General features: G+C 38.5%; 1 protein-coding gene across 3 annotated transcripts in view; it reads right to left on the bottom strand.

Annotated features, from left to right (window-relative positions):
- Window positions 1-7,589: 7,589 nt before the first annotated feature.
- The window catches only part of NRP1 (neuropilin 1), a 114,282-nt gene continuing 103,749 nt past the window's right edge, over window positions 7,590-18,122 (bottom strand). The window contains exons 15-18 of one of the 3 annotated variants that reach the window (XM_017820204.1): window positions 14,820-15,091; window positions 14,246-14,339; window positions 12,595-12,654; window positions 7,590-11,358 (exon numbers count right to left, since the gene is read on the bottom strand). In XM_017820204.1, coding sequence (XP_017675693.1) covers window positions 11,072-11,358; window positions 12,595-12,654; window positions 14,246-14,339; window positions 14,820-15,091 — 713 coding nt within the window. In that variant the 3' untranslated portion in view covers window positions 7,590-11,071. Of the gene's footprint in view, window positions 11,359-12,594; window positions 12,655-14,245; window positions 14,340-14,819; window positions 15,095-18,122 lie in introns of all 3 variants that reach the window. The other 2 variants (XM_017820203.1, XM_017820205.1) reach the window with 2 other exon arrangements.

Below are 18,122 nucleotides of genomic sequence, written 5' to 3'. Positions count from 1 at the left end.
AAGACCTCAAGGTTCACTGCAAGCACAGTGGTGTCAATAACAATATTTGTACTAATGCTTACTAACACTTCTGATGATAGTTTCTTCCAGGTAATTTCAAGGTTCTGTCAGGTTTCATTAATATATTCACTAAGTCTCCTTCTGTATTAAAAGCAGATTGTGATTTTGGGTCATCCTTCATGCTGCCTGTCATGGACATAAGTGTGCTTGTTGCTGAGAAAAATACTTAACAAACCATCTAAAGTAATGGTTCGAAATGCATGCGAAGCTATGAAATACAGCTGTAAGTTTCAGAAGTTTGAAACTTCCTGGAGAGAACTGAGCTGCACTTCTGAAGTAGGAGGTTTTTATTCGCAGAGTCATGAGAGAATAAAACTGTAGGTAGATCAAATCTCTAAGAAAAAAACCCCAGCTTTATGTGATGTTACACACGTAGATCAGAACAAAATCAAAACACGAGAAGAAGAAGAAGTGAGAAAATGAATAGATGACTGTGAAGTAGGCAATGATCAGTCTGAACCGCAGCACTGTAGGAAACAGTATAATTAGCTTGTAGCAACCAATTTAAGAAGCAAATTTAATAAGCCTGTAGAAATCCAGGTTGAATTCTTAGTTCTAGGTTTTGAATAAAGACATGACTGGACACAAGTCTACCTAAGTATGAGGGTAGGATAAAACTTCTTCAAGGCCTATCATAATTCTGTAGGTAGCATCGAATGACACAGCGATGAAGGATCCAATGTTCTACCTACCTTCACACTATGAATTTGCCTGCACTACTGAAACTGAACCAGTAGGTTTTGAGAATCCTACTGTAATTTAAGTGGTTAAGTTTTGCTTCTGCTAGCTAGCTAGCAGGTGAACCAATGCTTTCAGATGTCAAAATGAGCTATGATAAAAATCAATCAAAGAAGTTCAGATCTCTGTCCTTGGTAAAATCAACCAAACCCACAACTAGTTTGTACATGATTAGAGATAATTAATTTCATTTTGCCCATCTAAAATGTAGTCCTTTAAATTCAAACAATTAATTTAAGATATTCTATAGACAAGAGAAATTGATACTGTAAAAGGAAAATTCAGGTAGGTGTTAGAAACAGTGAATTTAACTCACACTTTGGAGATGATTCCACCTTAGACAGTGATAGATAAGCTAAATTATACTCTTGAAGATTAATTGTCTAGATTTGTAGTAGCATCCCATGCTACTGATATATTGATCATAAAATCCAGCAACAGCTCTGGAAAATACAAGAGACAGAGCTGGTGATAAAGGTACTTGACAAAGACATTGGATCCAGAACCATCTGTGATTGCACAGCCACATTACAGCTCCTGTCTGGGAGGTTGGAATGTACATTTTCTGTGTCATTTAATGTTGTTTTGCACTATGTGAACACGATTTGTAATCCTGTGGGGACTATCACAATATAAACATTAAATACAAATTCTTTTAACTCAAAGAATATTGTATGCATAAAGTAGTAGAGCACAGTATTTGCTGAATATTAAAGACTTTCTCAAATCTGAGCTAGGAGGTGAGCTAGAAGAGCAACGTGAGAGCAGTCTGAAAATGTTTTTGCCTGCAGAGATGCTCTTTGCATTTCTAAGTGCGTTACTGTCACAAGGAATCCGCAAACTGGACTAAAACATTCAGACGTTTAATAATTGCACACACCTCCACCTTTAGGAAAACCCTCCATTCTACTACTAATGCTTCTTCACCTTCTATTGTAGAATCCAGGTTCCATCTCAGGAGATATGTATATATGTGTGCTTGCCATATTTAATGCACAGCCAGTGTGTCATTGGCTAAAATGTATATATTGTTAATCAGCAGCAGCTCCAAAGAAAGCTGCTAAAAAGGTTGAAAGCTGCATCACCACTGGTGTCTAATGAAGTGCTTTCAGCAAGTGTGTGCCAATATGAAACCACAAAGGTCAGACTTGTGCTGAGCTGTACATTATATTTGAAGCCCAGAAGAAGCGGCAGTCTGTATTAAAGTTCACAACCTGTGTGAAATGAGACTTGATTAAAATAATACAGGTTGTTAGCTTTGAGATGGTTCTTTATTTGAAAAGAACAAATCTCACCACACGTAACTGTGCAGTATAAAAAGCACTGAAATCTTCTCATGTGCATTTAAAGCAGTGCTTAGCATTGTAATGAAACGCATGGTTCAGTTATAATGTGGGGTCAGTAATGCAAGGAGCAAGAAGTATAGCGTTAAATTAAAGAAAATGAGAGATCTGACTGACTATCAGTTTAGCACTATTACTCATGATGAGAAGTAAAATGAAGTTCATGACCCCATCTACTACGCCTCTACCCTCTGCTCCTTCATGTCCTTCATCAGGAATCACTTCCTCAAGGAGATTCATAAATCCATAGTTTTTCTCCAATGAATTGGCACACACTTATTCTAACTCTTCTAACCACCATACTTCTATAAACAGAAAAAGAAAAGCTGCTACTCTGAGGCAAGTTACTACATCCTTGCAGTAACTTGTGAGATGTCTGGTATTTTTCTCTTAAACTAGATGGTGACATCCTTACAGTATTTCTCCATTCTGTCTATATAGTGCTGCACACATTTGCATACAGTACATGAAGAAACAAATAGTGCTCATATTAGGTTATAATGACTATTATAATGCATATAACCTATTTATTACCCAGAGAAATAAGCTGGTAACGGTTTATTTCAACCTAAGAGCAATGTGATCTTTTCCAGAAAGCAGCTACCATTTAACTTTTCATAAGCAAGAGTACTAACGGGATCTTTGGTAAGACACTTACACTATAGAGAAATCCATCTTTTGCAATAATGGCTATTAAGAGCCATAAACTAATTGTAGATAATGGCCCACCATTCAGCAGCAGTAATTCAGCCACTTTATCAAGATATATGGTTTTAAGTTGACCACTTTAAGACCTCAGTATGCATGAAGAAAAGGGAATAGATTGTGAAAAGACTTGTTAAAAGTAGCAAAGATGATCCTTAGTCGCCTACAGATGATGGCACTGAAATAAGAGTCTAGATTTCAAGTGAACTTTCAATGACCTTCTATTGCAAACAAGATAGTGGTGCAAAACAACCAGCAAACCAGGAGAGACTAGGGTAGCAGAGCAGCACCAGCTGAGTGAATGGGAGGTCTGGTCCCACACTGGGCTTTTCTAAGCTGGTAAATGGGAACTGGAGTGCTCTGCACCATGCAAGACAGAGCTTAGGGAAACATGGCTTAATTGGCAGGTGTCGTCTTAAGAAGAAGAAAGGCCTAAGATATGCAAAAGGGAGATAATATGGTCAACAGCAATAAAAATACATTTGAAATATATGCAATGGGTACAAGGTGGTATCACTTCCTGCAGGTAACCGTTTGGAGAACGTGAAAAGGAGTTGGTGTTGAGGGTCAGAGATCTTTCACATGGAAGGTGGTGGCACCCAGCATCTCCTTGCCTCAGTTTCAGAGCTGCATGATAACAGTAGGGCGTGAATTAGTCAACATGAGCCATAGGTGGGACTGATCTGTAGTTCAGTTCATTCCTTGCTTTGCTGCCCATCCTCTGACGACTGATTAAAAGAGAAACTAGTAACTAGAACCTAGAGTAAGAAGGTTCTTTCTGATCTACTCTTAACATGAATTATTTTCCTGCTTTTCTTCCATTTTGTCAGCTGTGATTGGGGTAAACCAATACCTTCACAACCTGCCTACTTTGATAATCCTGTGCTCCCATCACTTTGCAGACTTATTAAGTCTTTCCAGATGTTACAGGGTAGTTTTTATAAGGCTCCAGTGACTGTCTCCTTACTGCTTCACAGACATCTCAGATATCACCTCCAACCAGTCTGGTGACTTTCCTTTACTTCACAAAAACATGTTTCAAAATAAAAAGAAATTTATTTTTCTTTACATGTTCAGTGGACTTTTTTCAGTCATGTAGATAGAAATTGGACAGCTATCTTTTTTGGTTGTTTTTTTTTTTTTTCTTTCTTTTTATTCCTGATAGAGCTGTGGGAAACACAGTCTGATCAGAAGGTTAAAAGGAGAGAAAGATAAAATACTGGAATCTAGTTAGTAGTCTCAAAAGGCAAAATGAGAGTGACCCACTGACCCACTCTGGTATGCTAACAGTTATGAAGCTAGTAAGTAAATATTTAGTAAGAAGATTGATATCAATATTTAATTAATGCAAAGATATCAGGCCTCAAGTAGAAAACATTGAGGCTCCCTGAAAGGTAGATTATCTATTAAAGATGTAGTATCTGTGTGTTTGACATGGAGTACACATCCCTGGCAAGGATGTGGAAGAGGAGATGTGGGACGAAGTGGGCTCTTCTCTCTTTTGACATATGGTATGCGGGGCACTGGCTGGGCTTATTTCATGCTGTGCATGCCTTAGTAATGCATAGAGAGATGTTATAAAAGTATTTGAGCAGTGAGGGAAGCATAAATTACACTACAGAAAAATATATTAACAGTAGAAAATCATAAAAAACACTAGTTTGGCCCAGGCAATTTACTTCTGAAACAAGTGGCATAAAACAACATTACAGAGGGAAGGGAATAAAGGTTTTCAAGATGAAAAGGATTGATGAAGAATGCCAGTCTATAGCTCTGAGATGCTACCTGTGCCTTCGTTTTTTCTATGACTGTGAATTTAGAACTGCATAGGAGCCGCCAGAGACATTTCTGTATTGCAGATAATTTTTGAGAATTGTGAATGGGGTTTTTGTTGCTTGTTTGTTTGTTTGGTTTTTATTTTTAATCAGGGAAAAATGAAGTAATTTAACAAGGGACTTTTCTGATAATTCTCTTTGCAGCTCATGCCACCTGAAGTACTTTTTTCCTCAGGCAAGTCCTTCATCCTCCAGACTCTCATCATTAAATCCCTTAGTCTTTGTTATAGCAGCACCTGACAAACCCTGCCAAACATTCTCCTTACCTTCTACCCTTGAGAGCAACACCTGACCTCTCTCTCGGGTATCAGCAGTGCTCCAGTGAGGTTACACTTCCTTTTTCAATAAGACCCACCTCACCCATTATGGAAACACAACTCTCTGTAATAAAACACAGTGCATGGTGCACAGCGATGCAGTACAATGACAGGGACATGAATCAAATGTCTGAGAGATGAATAAAAACAATGTTAAGTTTAAATAGAAGAATATGATTATTGAAGATGGAATTAGGTTTGGACACATGATAAGGCTCCATCCATCTGTGAAAAATGCCAGAAGACTTTTTAATGAGATTTTCAGTTATAAATGTTGAGACACCATCAGTCCTGAGGTGATAAGATTAGAGCTTGATTGTGTGTAGCTATGAGAATGAAAATGTATATAGAGAACTGACCTACTGTGGAAAAGCAATTAGGGAGTACAGGGGGACTAATCGGAAAATAAAACAGCTATTCAATCTATCCCATGGCAAAAAAAAATCAGATACACTCTGTTATAATTTAACAGACACTTGTAGATAACATTGTGGTTATGGGTGACTTGAGGCACAAAATGATATAAAAGAAGAAATTAACGCTCTAATAAATTAATGTTGCTTGAACCAATATGCTGTGAGGCATAATGTATTGCAAAGGACAGCACAATTAAGGAATGGGAAGGGAATTACTTCTGGGATCTAATGTCCAGATGCTATGATCTGAAAATCAAGCCCAACTTTGACATTTGACTTTGACAAATTGGTTTAGAAGAATTGAACTGGAAATGGACTAATTGTACATAAGAAAAGACTTATGAGGGTCAAAATTAGAGCCATAATAGTACACACCTGTAAGGTCTTCATATGCCTCATAAAAGGAAGGTTATGAGGATGGAGGACCTTCATCTCCACTGGGACTGGCAGCCTTGGTCCCAAGGGTAGGTTTGCACAGATCGGCGCTGCTGCCATTTCCATGGTGCCAGTAGGCCCTACCCACCACCAACCACAGGCCAGTGGTGCTGCCCCCACCCTCTCCTGTGCCCTGCCAAAAGTAAAGGAAATGGGACTGACCATGTGGATGCTGGATCAGGGATGCTACATTTGATTGGTGAAATAATAATGGGGTTTGCTTATCGCTACCTGCCAAAGACCCTTTTTACAGACCATGACCCTAATATCTGTGCCTCAGAGCTATGCACTCCTGGCACTGGTTGTCTGTAGCTGACCCATATGTTATTTCCACCTGCTCTTCTTTTTCTTTCAAGTTTACAAGTTATCTTCTAAAATATAATTCAGATCCCATTGCACTATTTTTGTCTTTCCTTTATGCAGCCTGTTTAGTGTGGAAAACTGAAGATTTAGTGCTAAGTGCTTGTTAGCTTCCAGGCAAATCAATTTCCCCTAAATGAAAGAAAGAGAATTTTCTTAACTTTAAATACTTGTCTCTCTTTCCTGAACTTCATCCTCAATGGATTCACTTTATAGATTTTTTTTTTCCCACTAATTAATTCCATTGCCATTTATTTTCCCTCAAAGAGCCCTGTGGCTGGTTATCACAGAAGCAAACAGAGTGCAATGAAGTACATTTCTAAGGAATTTAGGTTTAGTGATTCTATGGACAACAACCTTCACAACTGCCTTTTGAGAGCAATCCCTACTCCAATCAGAAAGCAAAGTTTTGCTCAGGTGCTTGCTGTAGTTCCATGTCATGTTTTAAACAGGTACCCACAATGCTGCTCTCTTGTCAGGAGACGAGATTCAATATGTTCTTTTCAAGTGTTAATGATGATCAAATATATGGTAATAAGTACAATACTCCCAGGAGTAGTAAAGTAGCTGAGGTAAAATATTTGTACTCAACCTAATGACATCCAGACAGTATGTGCTTATTCATGTGTGCAATGTAAAGAAAAGAAAATCTTTAATGTGCAGAATACTGAGAAACAAGAAACAAGAAACAAATTACGTAAGTATTGCATAAAACAGGAAATGTGCAATCTATAGCTTCTGATCTGGATGCAAACATCTTGAAGATCTCCCTACACACAATCATTTGTTCCTCAGATGAGTTTAGCACCCAGCTGAATGACAAATCAGGCCCAATGGGCTGCCCTGGATGCATTTGCTCCCATCAGCAACTTGTGCTCTGCACTGGAAGATTTAGCCATGGTTGGGTAAATCCCAGTGACTCCAGTGGAAATTTGAAGGGACCTTATCTGTACAAACCTTACCACCAGAGCAGAGACTTAGTGGAACAACACATCAAAACAGACATTACTTGGGAGTAAATCTCACCCCCACCCAAGAACAAGCCACAGGGAGGGTGTAACACCTGCATAGGGTGTTACATTGGGCATCCCATGGTGTAAGAGCAGGGGTGGTAGATTTGTCCTCTTAAATTCCTGTTTGGCTAAAAGTTAGGCGTGTCGTCGGAGTGTACTCCAGCAAGGAAAGAGAAACAGGCAGGCAGAGGTGAATCTCTCTATCCTAAACCACAAATGAACCCACCAAAGTGTCTCTTTGTCGGAGCTGCCTACCAACAAACGTAATTGGGATTAAAACATTGTGCTCGTTGCAAGATGCTAAATAAAACCAGCCATTTAATAATACCAATCCATTTTAGTATAATAAAATACATCAGCTGTGGGATATTTTATGAAAATGTTTAATTCAACTGTTTCTTTGGAATGTAGTAGTCATAGTTTGGAAATTTAAGTTACAGTTCAGTTCTATGTGTTTTTTTTATGCTACTCAGTGTCTGAGAATACAAATGTCATTTAAAGTTAAGGCTTCGCTGTTCATTTTGAAACAACAATTTACAAGTGTCATATTGTCATAGAAAATAAAAATTTCTGTAAAAAAAATTTGCACAAAGTTTTATGATGGTACAAAACATGAAGCAATAATATACCAGTAAAATGAAATCATTTTACTACTGAAGATTTTTATAGTTTTTCAATAAAGAAAAAAATATGTTATTTTACACTTTAAAAATTATGAAACAATCTAAAACAATATAAACTGAACATTTCGTAACACTGCCTTTACAAATTAATAACTTTATAAACATATAATTTTTTAAAATATATTTATCAGTGCAAGATACTTTTCAATGTAAAGTTGCAGTATCATTTTTCCTTTATTGAAGGGCAACTTTCATTCTATTACCTTCAGAGAAATCAAATCTTCAGTGCTAGATCCTCATTATCATAGTAAGGTCTGAAGAACACAAAGGAGATATATTTCTTTTTATGTTCACTGTTATCAGTACGTTAAAAGAAGGAAAAAACCCACCAACTACCAGCTTTTCTGTTCAAATAGATTAAGACCTAGAGCTGGTCCAGAATCCATTGAAATCAGTGGGAATATTTCAAAAGGTTTTGGGTTTGGGCTCCCCAATGGGATTTTCTCTTCAAGGCAATATAAGGGTATAACTCTTAGTCAAGTTAGTTGACTAGAAGTTTTTTCAGCTAAGGAGAGCAGGCCCTTAACTCCTGACTCACACAGTGGTGGTGTGCTGAAAATAGTTTTGAAAAATCCTTTTTTCTTTGGGTTAATTAACTAGCTGCTGCAATACCATTATGGACAAATTACAGTGTTAGAAACCAATGAAAATTCTACCTTTTGTGAGTTTGTCACTTGGGACATCTCATAGACTAATTCTTAGACAAAACTTTCAGGCCCTAGGTGCACTGTCTCACCTGCTGGAGGACCCAAGATTGAGAGGTTGGGGAGGTAACTCTTTCATGAATATAAGGTTTGATGACCTGAAGTGGGTATTTGGATTTTCCTGATAGTCATTGCCTTTAGGACTCCTCTGAAGTAGCAACTGTCCACTTTTTTTTTCTAATGGATTTTCTTTTAAAATATTTTCAACTTCAAACCTCAATTTTTACCTCCTGTCTCCCTCTCTTTTCTTAAGTTTCTGGGTTACTGGTGGATTTTCTACATATTTCTCTTTTTTATAGCTCATATTGGTGAAATTATATGCCTCAAAACATTTAGTTGATAAATAATAAGGGTGGATTCTGTTGCTCCATGTAATTCAAGGCTGAATTAGCCCTTCTTTAATCCTAATCCTGGACAGGATATTTCATTGTTCTTCTACAAAAGCAATTTTGGAAAAGACTAACTCAGAAAGTCCCAATCACTTCCCTGACTCTACTCGGGAAATTCAATGACGAAAAACACGTATCCAGCACTTTGGCAGGATGTTCCTTTACTCATGTTTGCACTGGTTTTATCTGCTGGTTGGTAGATACCCAGGGGAAGGTGGAAGCTGCCTCCCCAGTTATGGCTGTGCTGTGTGCAGGTCACTGCAGAAAACCCAGGGGCTCCCCTTACACCTGTAGGAGGGGAGAGATCCCCCTGCTCCCTTGTCACCTCCTATGGACCCCTGTGGGAAACATGCTCTTGATTCTTTTTACCCTGTTGGACCAGCTGCATAGGCTGCTGAATATTATTTGTCCAATAATATTTGCCCTAAAATATTTAAAAAATTGCCACATAATTGTCAAACACATTTTTTTCTGACAGCTTATAGTACTCAGTTCACTGAATTGGTCACTGTCTGCACTTCTGGTCAAACAGAAACCACCTGGTATGAAATGCCAATTGGATATAACATGATGGTAAGAACATACCTTACATACACTGTGGGATTTCATTCTGCCCTCAGTACCCACAGTAAGCCCAATTAGCATTGATTAGCATGAAAATACACGTACACTGAGAGAACAGAACTCTGAGTTCAGGTAGGGGCAGGAGGAGGAAAGTTTCTCATTTTAAAGGCAATCTTCTCAGTAAGGGAAGCATTTTCCCCAGTGTAATTAACAGGCAAGCTGTTCAGGATAAAAGACATGTTTCATGACATCAGGAAAAAAGATACTGTCACTTTATGCTGTTAAGAAGAAACCCAAAGTTCGACTTTGGAGGATAAAGTTAAGAATTTTCCCTTATTTTTTAACAAAAACTCTAGTAAAATCCTTTGCCATTACCAGCAAGTTAAAGCTGAAGTTTTCTTTCCTTGGCAATGGCAAATGCTTATGCAACCTACTCAGAGAGACAAAGAGAGAGAGAAAGAGAAGAGAAAGGGAGAGAAATTTTACATTTGAAAATACATTCTATATGAAAGAACAATAAAAGGGGATATTGCAGCTTTATACAAAAGGGTCAAGAGACATGAAGTTGAAATACAGAAAGCAGAACAATCGAGCCAGGTTGTCAAATCTGATTAGCCCTTGCCTTGTTGAGGCTATTTTCTTACTCTAAAATATACTTTTCTTTTAGTCAGTGAGCCATCAGAATATGATTAAAGACAAGGGCATAACTGCAGAGAAGCTGTAGTTAATGTTAACACAATGAGAAGCAGTACAAACAAAAAGGCACTTGAGAGGACATACACTAGCCAGTGCCAAGGACTTTTTTTGTTTCATTTTTAGGCAGTACACTTGGTTACCAGTTGTGTCTGATGATGGCACATACTCTTTTATGGAGTTCACAAGCACAAAATTTAGTACAACACTGAAAAACATCAATAAAATTTGACTGTATTGCTTCGTAAACAGAGCTGACACACTATATCGGTACTGATGCAGCAGTACTTTCAAAAACATCCTAACCCTTCTTTGCCTATGCACAACACGAGCAATTATACACAAATACAGGTGCAGAAGTCCACTAAATTGCTGTTACTCCAATATTTTCTGGGCACTGAGCTACAGACAGCATGTCCATCCAAAGGACCCCACTGAATACATTTTGTGACAGCATCTTGGATTTTGCACAGTAAAAACAAAATTATCCATTAACGGAAAACAAAAGAGAGGGAGAGAAAGAAAGACAAAATGAACTATAAGTCAATCATACTTGGTCTCAACACCAGCATTCGATTATTTCAAATAAAACCAACAGAAAAAGCAGACTGTACATGATTCAGGTTGTTAACACATATTGTTGTCCATGTTCATCGGTTACACACTCACTGAAGCTCCTGAGAAAAGCTTGGCTCAGTGTCATCAATGCACTTTTCAGCCTGTACAGTAAAAGATCAACAGTTCCCCAGCACGACCGAGCTATGTCCTTCTATCCCGATTCAGATTCTCTGAAACTTCTCCAGTCGCTTTATACCTTCATGCTTCCGAGTATGAATTCTGTGTGTTTAGTTTATCTTTTTTCAGTTTTACACCATCAACCAGTTCAAAATTATAATTCTCCAGTGCAGACAAGTTCCTCTCTGACATCCCATTGTGCCAACAGGCACAGTACAGAACAACTCCACAGATGGCTCCTAAAAGCACCCCGAGTGCACTCATGGCTATGATAGTAATAAGGATTGGATCTAGGGTCTTCAGGACATTGCCTGGTTTCCTGGAAATGTCATCATAGTCCTCGCCCGTACGGTATGGAGGTGTAAACCCTGAAATGGAGTGAAGAATTGCAAAATTTTCAGAACCAATCCTAGTTAAAACTTTGGAAATTTTGAGAAAGAACATCACTTTTTTTTTTACATAATAAGTTTCTACATAATTTTAAAACCTAGCTTCTTGGAGGTAGTAAAAAATAGCTGAAAACTATAATGTGACCCAAATAGTTGTTGATTTTTTCCAAACTGTTCTCCAGTCTTTGAATCTGCTGCCTATTAGTAGAGGTCTGATTCTGCCTTGGATTAAATGGGAGTCTTAGGAGCAAATAACCCGGCCTTTTGATCATATTTTACCAGGTTGCAGTATTTAGCTCAAAAATGTTAATCAAATCCTATTCAGCTTAGTGTGAAAGTTTATAGTCTAAGACAGTGGTTGGGAATGTCCTTTGCATCCTTTCCACTTCAATGACTTTAGGATTGGATCTTGAAGTAGAAATAGTGGCAGCATGACACAGAAGAGCACTCTGCCCCCTTGTGTAAAATATTCACTGGGTATCATAATGTTTTCCCTCAACCCTTTCAGTTTATGAAAATGATCCAATAGCAGCTGTTGCAAGAAAAGCCCAAAAGTCTTTTTGGACAAACCCTCTTTCACTGAAACCAATTACAGCAATCCCATTGACTGTAACAGAAAAAAATTAAGCTCATTGCCTGAAAAATGCAAATATATTTTATTATTGGGACAATATGACAATTATGATTCATTTAATGATTCATTTAATGATCCATTTACAGCTATCATCATCGAAAATGATAATGCTTTGCTAGACTGGTCATAAAATGACATTTTCAGCCAGGTCTGTGAAACAATTAACCTGAAGAGTTTTGAGCCCAATTACCAAGGCATGGTGTGAGTCATAAATTGTAAGATATAATGACAGTACTTTCTACATCAGTGGACAAGCCTTCTAGATAACCAAATACTGAGGAGCTAAAAAGTGCATGCATATATATGTATATAATGTAACAAATTGTGTATATAAAATGTGAAGTTTTGAAATAGGTAAAAATAATAAAAAGTCCATAAGATTATATGACATAGAAGAATAAAACTATTACTTCCTTTAAATAAATGTAAGCCTTCTTAGTGTCTGATCCAAATAAATCAAAACACCTTAATACAATATGCTTTTAGAGAGCAAGTCTATAAATAAATGAATAGAATGTACGAATTCACACTAAAATACACGTTAAAATTAATTCCCTTTAAAAAAATAACACAATTTTTACCTGTTTGATTAATATCTGGCTCTTCTTCTTCATCTATTTCATTCTCCACATCAGTTGATTCTAATGAAGCAAAAGAATTGACATTGATTATTAGGGTTACAAACACTGATTGACTACCATGCTGGCAATAATGGTATAGCAGATTTTCCTGTGTCAGAGCATCATTATGGCGGCTTGACAGAACTGTTCATTATAATGAGCTCTGAAAATTAATGGAGGAAAAAAGAAAGATTAAAAAACTCCTCTCCGCCCAGTCTTGGCACAGTTTTAGTTATCAGCAGGGGTTTTCCATGCCTGGAAAAGAGAAATCAGTGTGATGAATTAGCATCTCATTCACTGTATTTACAATTTTGGAGTCCAATTCCATAACACTTCATCAGCATATGCATAGTTAATCACAAGAATAGTTTCACTGACTGCAGCGAGACCACTTGTGTTTGGGTTTCAGGCTGAGCTTTTGGATTTAGCTCCCTCAGGCCAGAAATCTTTGCTCAACATTTTGTCTGAAAAACCAAAACATGTGAAGGTAGGAGAGGAGTCAATTTTCTTTCTCATATTGGAGCCAGGTAAGTACAGTCACTGCGGTCCCAGCACCTTCCTTGGCACTGAGGACACTGCAGGAGGACCAAGCAGTGTGTCCTGCCTCTCTTTCCTGCTAACTGTCACTCTGGTGGCATTTGATGAACCCCAGTGTTTGGACTGTGTGACAAAAAGAGATTGTACAGTTTTCTTATCCTGCAGTGAAATTACCAGATAGCTGAAGGCTGTCATGTTATCCTTAAATGTATTTTAGCTACAAAAGGTGAGGAGCACCCTCTATTACTGCTCTCAGTCATGTTGCCAACTCACACGGCATAAGTTTATCTTCCTAAATCTAATAATTTCTATTCCCTCTTTTACATAAAAGTAATTGCTTCATCTCCGCTGTGAAGGACAGCATTCAGTGCTTGTGTTTATCTGGGGCTACTGCTGCCAAATTACGTGCAGTATGCAATGTGCATATGATCAGCAGTGACTGGAATAACCCAAGACTGGCCAGAAATAAAAGGACTCAAAGAGCATCTCAGGAATAGCCTGGCTCAGATGTGGGAAAGGCCATGTCCTAATATTACTTTGTGTCCTGCATGTCTGGGAGCTGACGACTACAGCAAATGAGCCACAGCAAACTCAGAATGACAGGACAGCAGAGGACAGAGCAGGGGCCATTTCACTCTGTCTGCTTATCCTGTAAGGGCTTCATATGCTCCTTTAAAAAAGAATTTAAGTAGGCTTGGTAGTAAGTGACCTACAAAGGGTGAAGAAATTAAATTGGATTTTGAACATTAGTTAAAACAGGGAAGAGCATTAGGAAAAGCAGAGAAATTTAAAGAGGGTATCAATATGAAATACAGGGAGAGATGTGAGAATGTGAACATGCTGTGACCCATGTCAGTAGGATGCCGGTTCTGATCCAAAACACTGCCATTCCGAGGTGACAGCAGTGACACTTACTATGAATAAAGCTATGGGCTGAATCAGAATGTTTTCAATGGAAAACTTCCCATATAGCTAATAATTATCTATCTCTTTCTCAGAGAAAAAAGCAGCTATCAAAACAAAATAAATAATGTTTTGGATGAGAATTCTCTATGTTCTTGTTTTTTACACTTACTTCGGCAATCCTCTTGTGCTACGTGATTGTCAATTTTAATATCATCCACAGCAATTCCTCCAGTTCCTTTTCCAATTTCTCCCTCAATAACCACCTGGCAAAACAAGATAACATTAACATTGTTTTCATGTTAGCACACATTTGCAGCTTTCAGGATTTCTTAATTAGTTGTTAACACACATCTTTACCTGCCATGATGTCACATCTACATGTACTTTGTTTGCGGCCTGAAAACCTGCATTGCCTGCCTTTATGAACTTATACACGCAAATGTAAATTTATATACTGTCATAACTTCATTACAGACTTCTACATCAGCAAAACTGTGGCAAAGAGGCAGCTTTGTGACTGATGATAAACGATTTCCAAAGTATTTATTTGGCCTTTGATAACAAATTGCTTGCATCGCTGTGATCTGAGATACCATGAAATATTTCACTATTATTAGTCACAGCAAGCCACCTCATCTGTAGGTGTAATACTGTCTACACAAATCCTTCAGTGACATCTTTTGCTATGGTGTATAAAACATGACCTCAGCTCTGGCAGTTCAGCGGGGAGCAGCCAAGCTCACCTGGTAGTGTTTCACAGATTTGTGAAGAAGAACACGTCCTTCCTTCCAGTAGTTTGCCTGGTGCCCACTCAGGGTCCACAGCACCTGGTCATATTCATCTGGCTTTTGGTACCGCAGTTTGATCTTCAGGGTGCCCACGTGTGCGCCGGACATGTGGTACCAGAAAGTCATGCAGTGGGCAGAGTTCTGCGAGGAAATCACGGGGCTCAGCAGTCGGGCGACTTTGCCTTTCTGGCTTTCATCAGCTTGTGAGTAAATGAAATTGCCATCTCCTACTGTGACAGAAGGACTGTGTTAGGAATAGCCACCAGTTTTAATTTTCTTTGTTAACACAAGAATTCCCGACCACCCCTGACCATTTTGCTTTCTTTCCGTGCTGACGGGTCAAGCATCACAAATGAGAGTCAGAGTGGGTTGTTTTGGGAGCTCTAGGAAAGCTCATATGCTGTAAGGAGAGTGCCACCAAGATGTTCAGAGAGCTGGAGCACCTGACCTATGAGGACAGGCTGAGAGAGTAGGGGTTGTTCAGCCTGGAGAAGAGAAGGCTCTGGGGATACTTCAGTGCTGCCTTTCAGTAAGTAAAGAGGACTTATAATAAAGATGAGGACAAACTTCTTAATAGGGCCTTTAGTGAAAGGACACAAGGTAATGGACACAAAAGAGGGTAGATTCAGACTAGACACAAGGAAGAAAATTGGTGGGTGGTCAAACACTGGCATGGGCTGTCCAGAGAGGAGTAAATGCACCATTCCTGGAAATGCTCAAGATGAGGTTGGAAGGGGCTCCGATCTAGTTGAAGATGTCCCAGTTCATTGCAGGGGGTTGGGACTACATGCCCTTTAAAGGTCTTGTCCAGGACCCAAACCATTGTTATTCCATGATTTCCTCTCCCTGTCTCCTGTGCTGTTCACTGGGATGCTTTGTGCTGACAGTGAGCTGTAAGAACACGCTCACTACATGACACACGCAAGGCATTTGCTTTTGCTCAGGGAAGGAGGTAAAAGCCTGTTTGGTGTGACAGCATATGCTCCATTACTCAGCGTGCACCTCCTGAAGGCAGCCAACACAAGGCTGGCTAAATAAAAGTCCCTGGGGCCTACTGTATGGTAATTGTGCAGAGAGCTCTTAAAAAACCTCTGTTTAAAGTAATCTGTACTCGAGAAGGCAGGATTAGAATGGGGAAAACACTGAAGGATGAAATGGCTTTGAATAGCCATGGGCAGAGATCAGGAACTGAGATCTAAATAGTGTTCCTAAACAGAGTTGCAGATGGTGTCTGACTTACGCCCTTGATTTTTCTAACAATATACTGGGCACTATGTACTTGTGAGCCGTTTCTTGAAAGAGGAAGATTATGACTGGTACATTCTGAAGAGCATAATGGATTTATACATGTTGAAATCTGAACACCTAATACCCTTAACTTGGAAAATTACTTTCTTAATCATGCTGGGAGAGAAGCATGTGGGAGTGTGATTAGTTTGGTAACAGAAAATTGCTTAGCAGATACTGACTATAGAGAAGTGGTTCTGATTTACACCAGCCAGACATCCATTCCAGTCAGCTTTTGAACAGATTCTTTGCTGGGAATTACAGTGGAAAAACATGAAGTTCATCCTGGTATGTTTAAGAATAGACCGCATGTGCAATGCACTCACACAAAAGGATGGAGATAACATTTATTGACATTGGTATAAAGATATTTTGAGAGTAGGTAGGACAAAAGTAATAATAAGAAATACTATTGCTCAAATGCTGAAATAAGTGTACATTTTTCTGTTTATACCAATGCTTAAACAAAAGGAAATTAAAAAGAGGCAAAAGATGTTTTGGAAGGGTGGTCTTTAATCAGCATTGGTGTTTGTTTATACATGATATTCTTGAATTTCATGTGAAATAGTATATAATTGATACTTGCTGGATAGCAATGGTATAGTCCAATGAAGATGGGAAGATGAGCATTGTTACTCTGGGAAGTATAAGGACAGGGTAGTAAAAGGTGAACCAGAAACAAAGAGGAATGGGATAAACCCAGTGGGTGGAAGAAGTGGGCCTAATAAATGAGAATGGAAAATATTTCTTGTAACATGAGACAAGGATGTTTTGTTTGGATTTTTCTATGGGCAGTTAGAGTATCCTGCCCAATATGCATGTTGAAGTATCTGGTCTTTGAAAGAATTTTACAGGGAAAGATGATATTAAATTGTCAAAAAAAATTATGCCTTCTTTTTTTCCTGTCTTAGTGCAGTAACATCTTGTCCAGCTTCTTAAGCAGGAGTGGTTATATCTATATGCTTTTTCCAACTTTACTTCTGTGGAGAGAGCAGTACAACATGTGCAAATCTCATCAAAGAATGGTAATAGGGAAATCCAGAGGGAAGAAAAAAGGAAAATAATCACAGCATTAGGATGACTGTCTCAGTTGGAAGACCTAACACCGGCCAGATTTAATCACAACATGTATAATTTGAAGTGACATACAGTGTATCCTGCTGTCTTAAAGCAATTGCTGTTGAAGATGACTTCTGTGGATTTTCTTTAGCTTTGTGCATGTGGCTGAGAGAAATATGTGTCTGGGAGTTGCTCACTGTGGTTCTCCCAACACAGACGGTGGCCTTGCTACGTAGTGGTGACACTGAGGGTTTGTTTGGGACATCAGTGCCATCCAGACTGCTCATGGTCTGCATTCATATCCACCCCACTCATTCTGTACCTGCTGGCAGGTGAATGGCAAACCTGGCAGGTGAAGGTGTTCTTTAAGGAAAATTTTGGAAAATATTGAAAGTTAGTGCAGTAGGAGAAAAAAGGGTGGCCTGTAAGACTTACTAAAGCTACAGCTTATGGGACAAATAAGTTTTTTGTGCTAGCAAGGCCCAGGGGAAACAACAAAATCTCATTTGAAGAATATAATTTCTTCATCTCTTGACTGAAGACAGGTTCAGTCTCTCAGTAATCTTTGGTGGCAAAGTGCAGATAGCTCTCATTTTCAGAATATTATTGCAGAGCTAGGTCAGGAACTCTTTCTTCATTGTCTTAATTAGAGCTTTACTTATGCATGCCTTTTAGATTTTGTCAGTCTCTGGCTAACATAGCTTTTAACCTCTTTTCAATGTCAGATCCTACTGAGCCATTTCACTTTACATCAATTTTTCCACCATTACAGCCTTCACTTCAGCTAACTGCATTTAGTTAATTTGATACCATTTATTTGTACAATGCCATTTATAGTCGAAGTATTGCAAGTTTTTTTTTTTTTCCCTGAAACTACTGTACTTGTCTTAAGATTCAATTGAAAGTGTCTCA

Source organism: Lepidothrix coronata, unplaced genomic scaffold (genome assembly GCF_001604755.1).
Source record: "Lepidothrix coronata isolate B3197 unplaced genomic scaffold, Lepidothrix_coronata-1.0 Scaffold80, whole genome shotgun sequence".
NCBI classification, from domain to species: Eukaryota; Metazoa; Chordata; class Aves; order Passeriformes; family Pipridae; genus Lepidothrix; species Lepidothrix coronata.
Note: the sequence above shows the minus strand (reverse complement) of the source record. Positions and strands in the feature narration are given on the sequence as shown.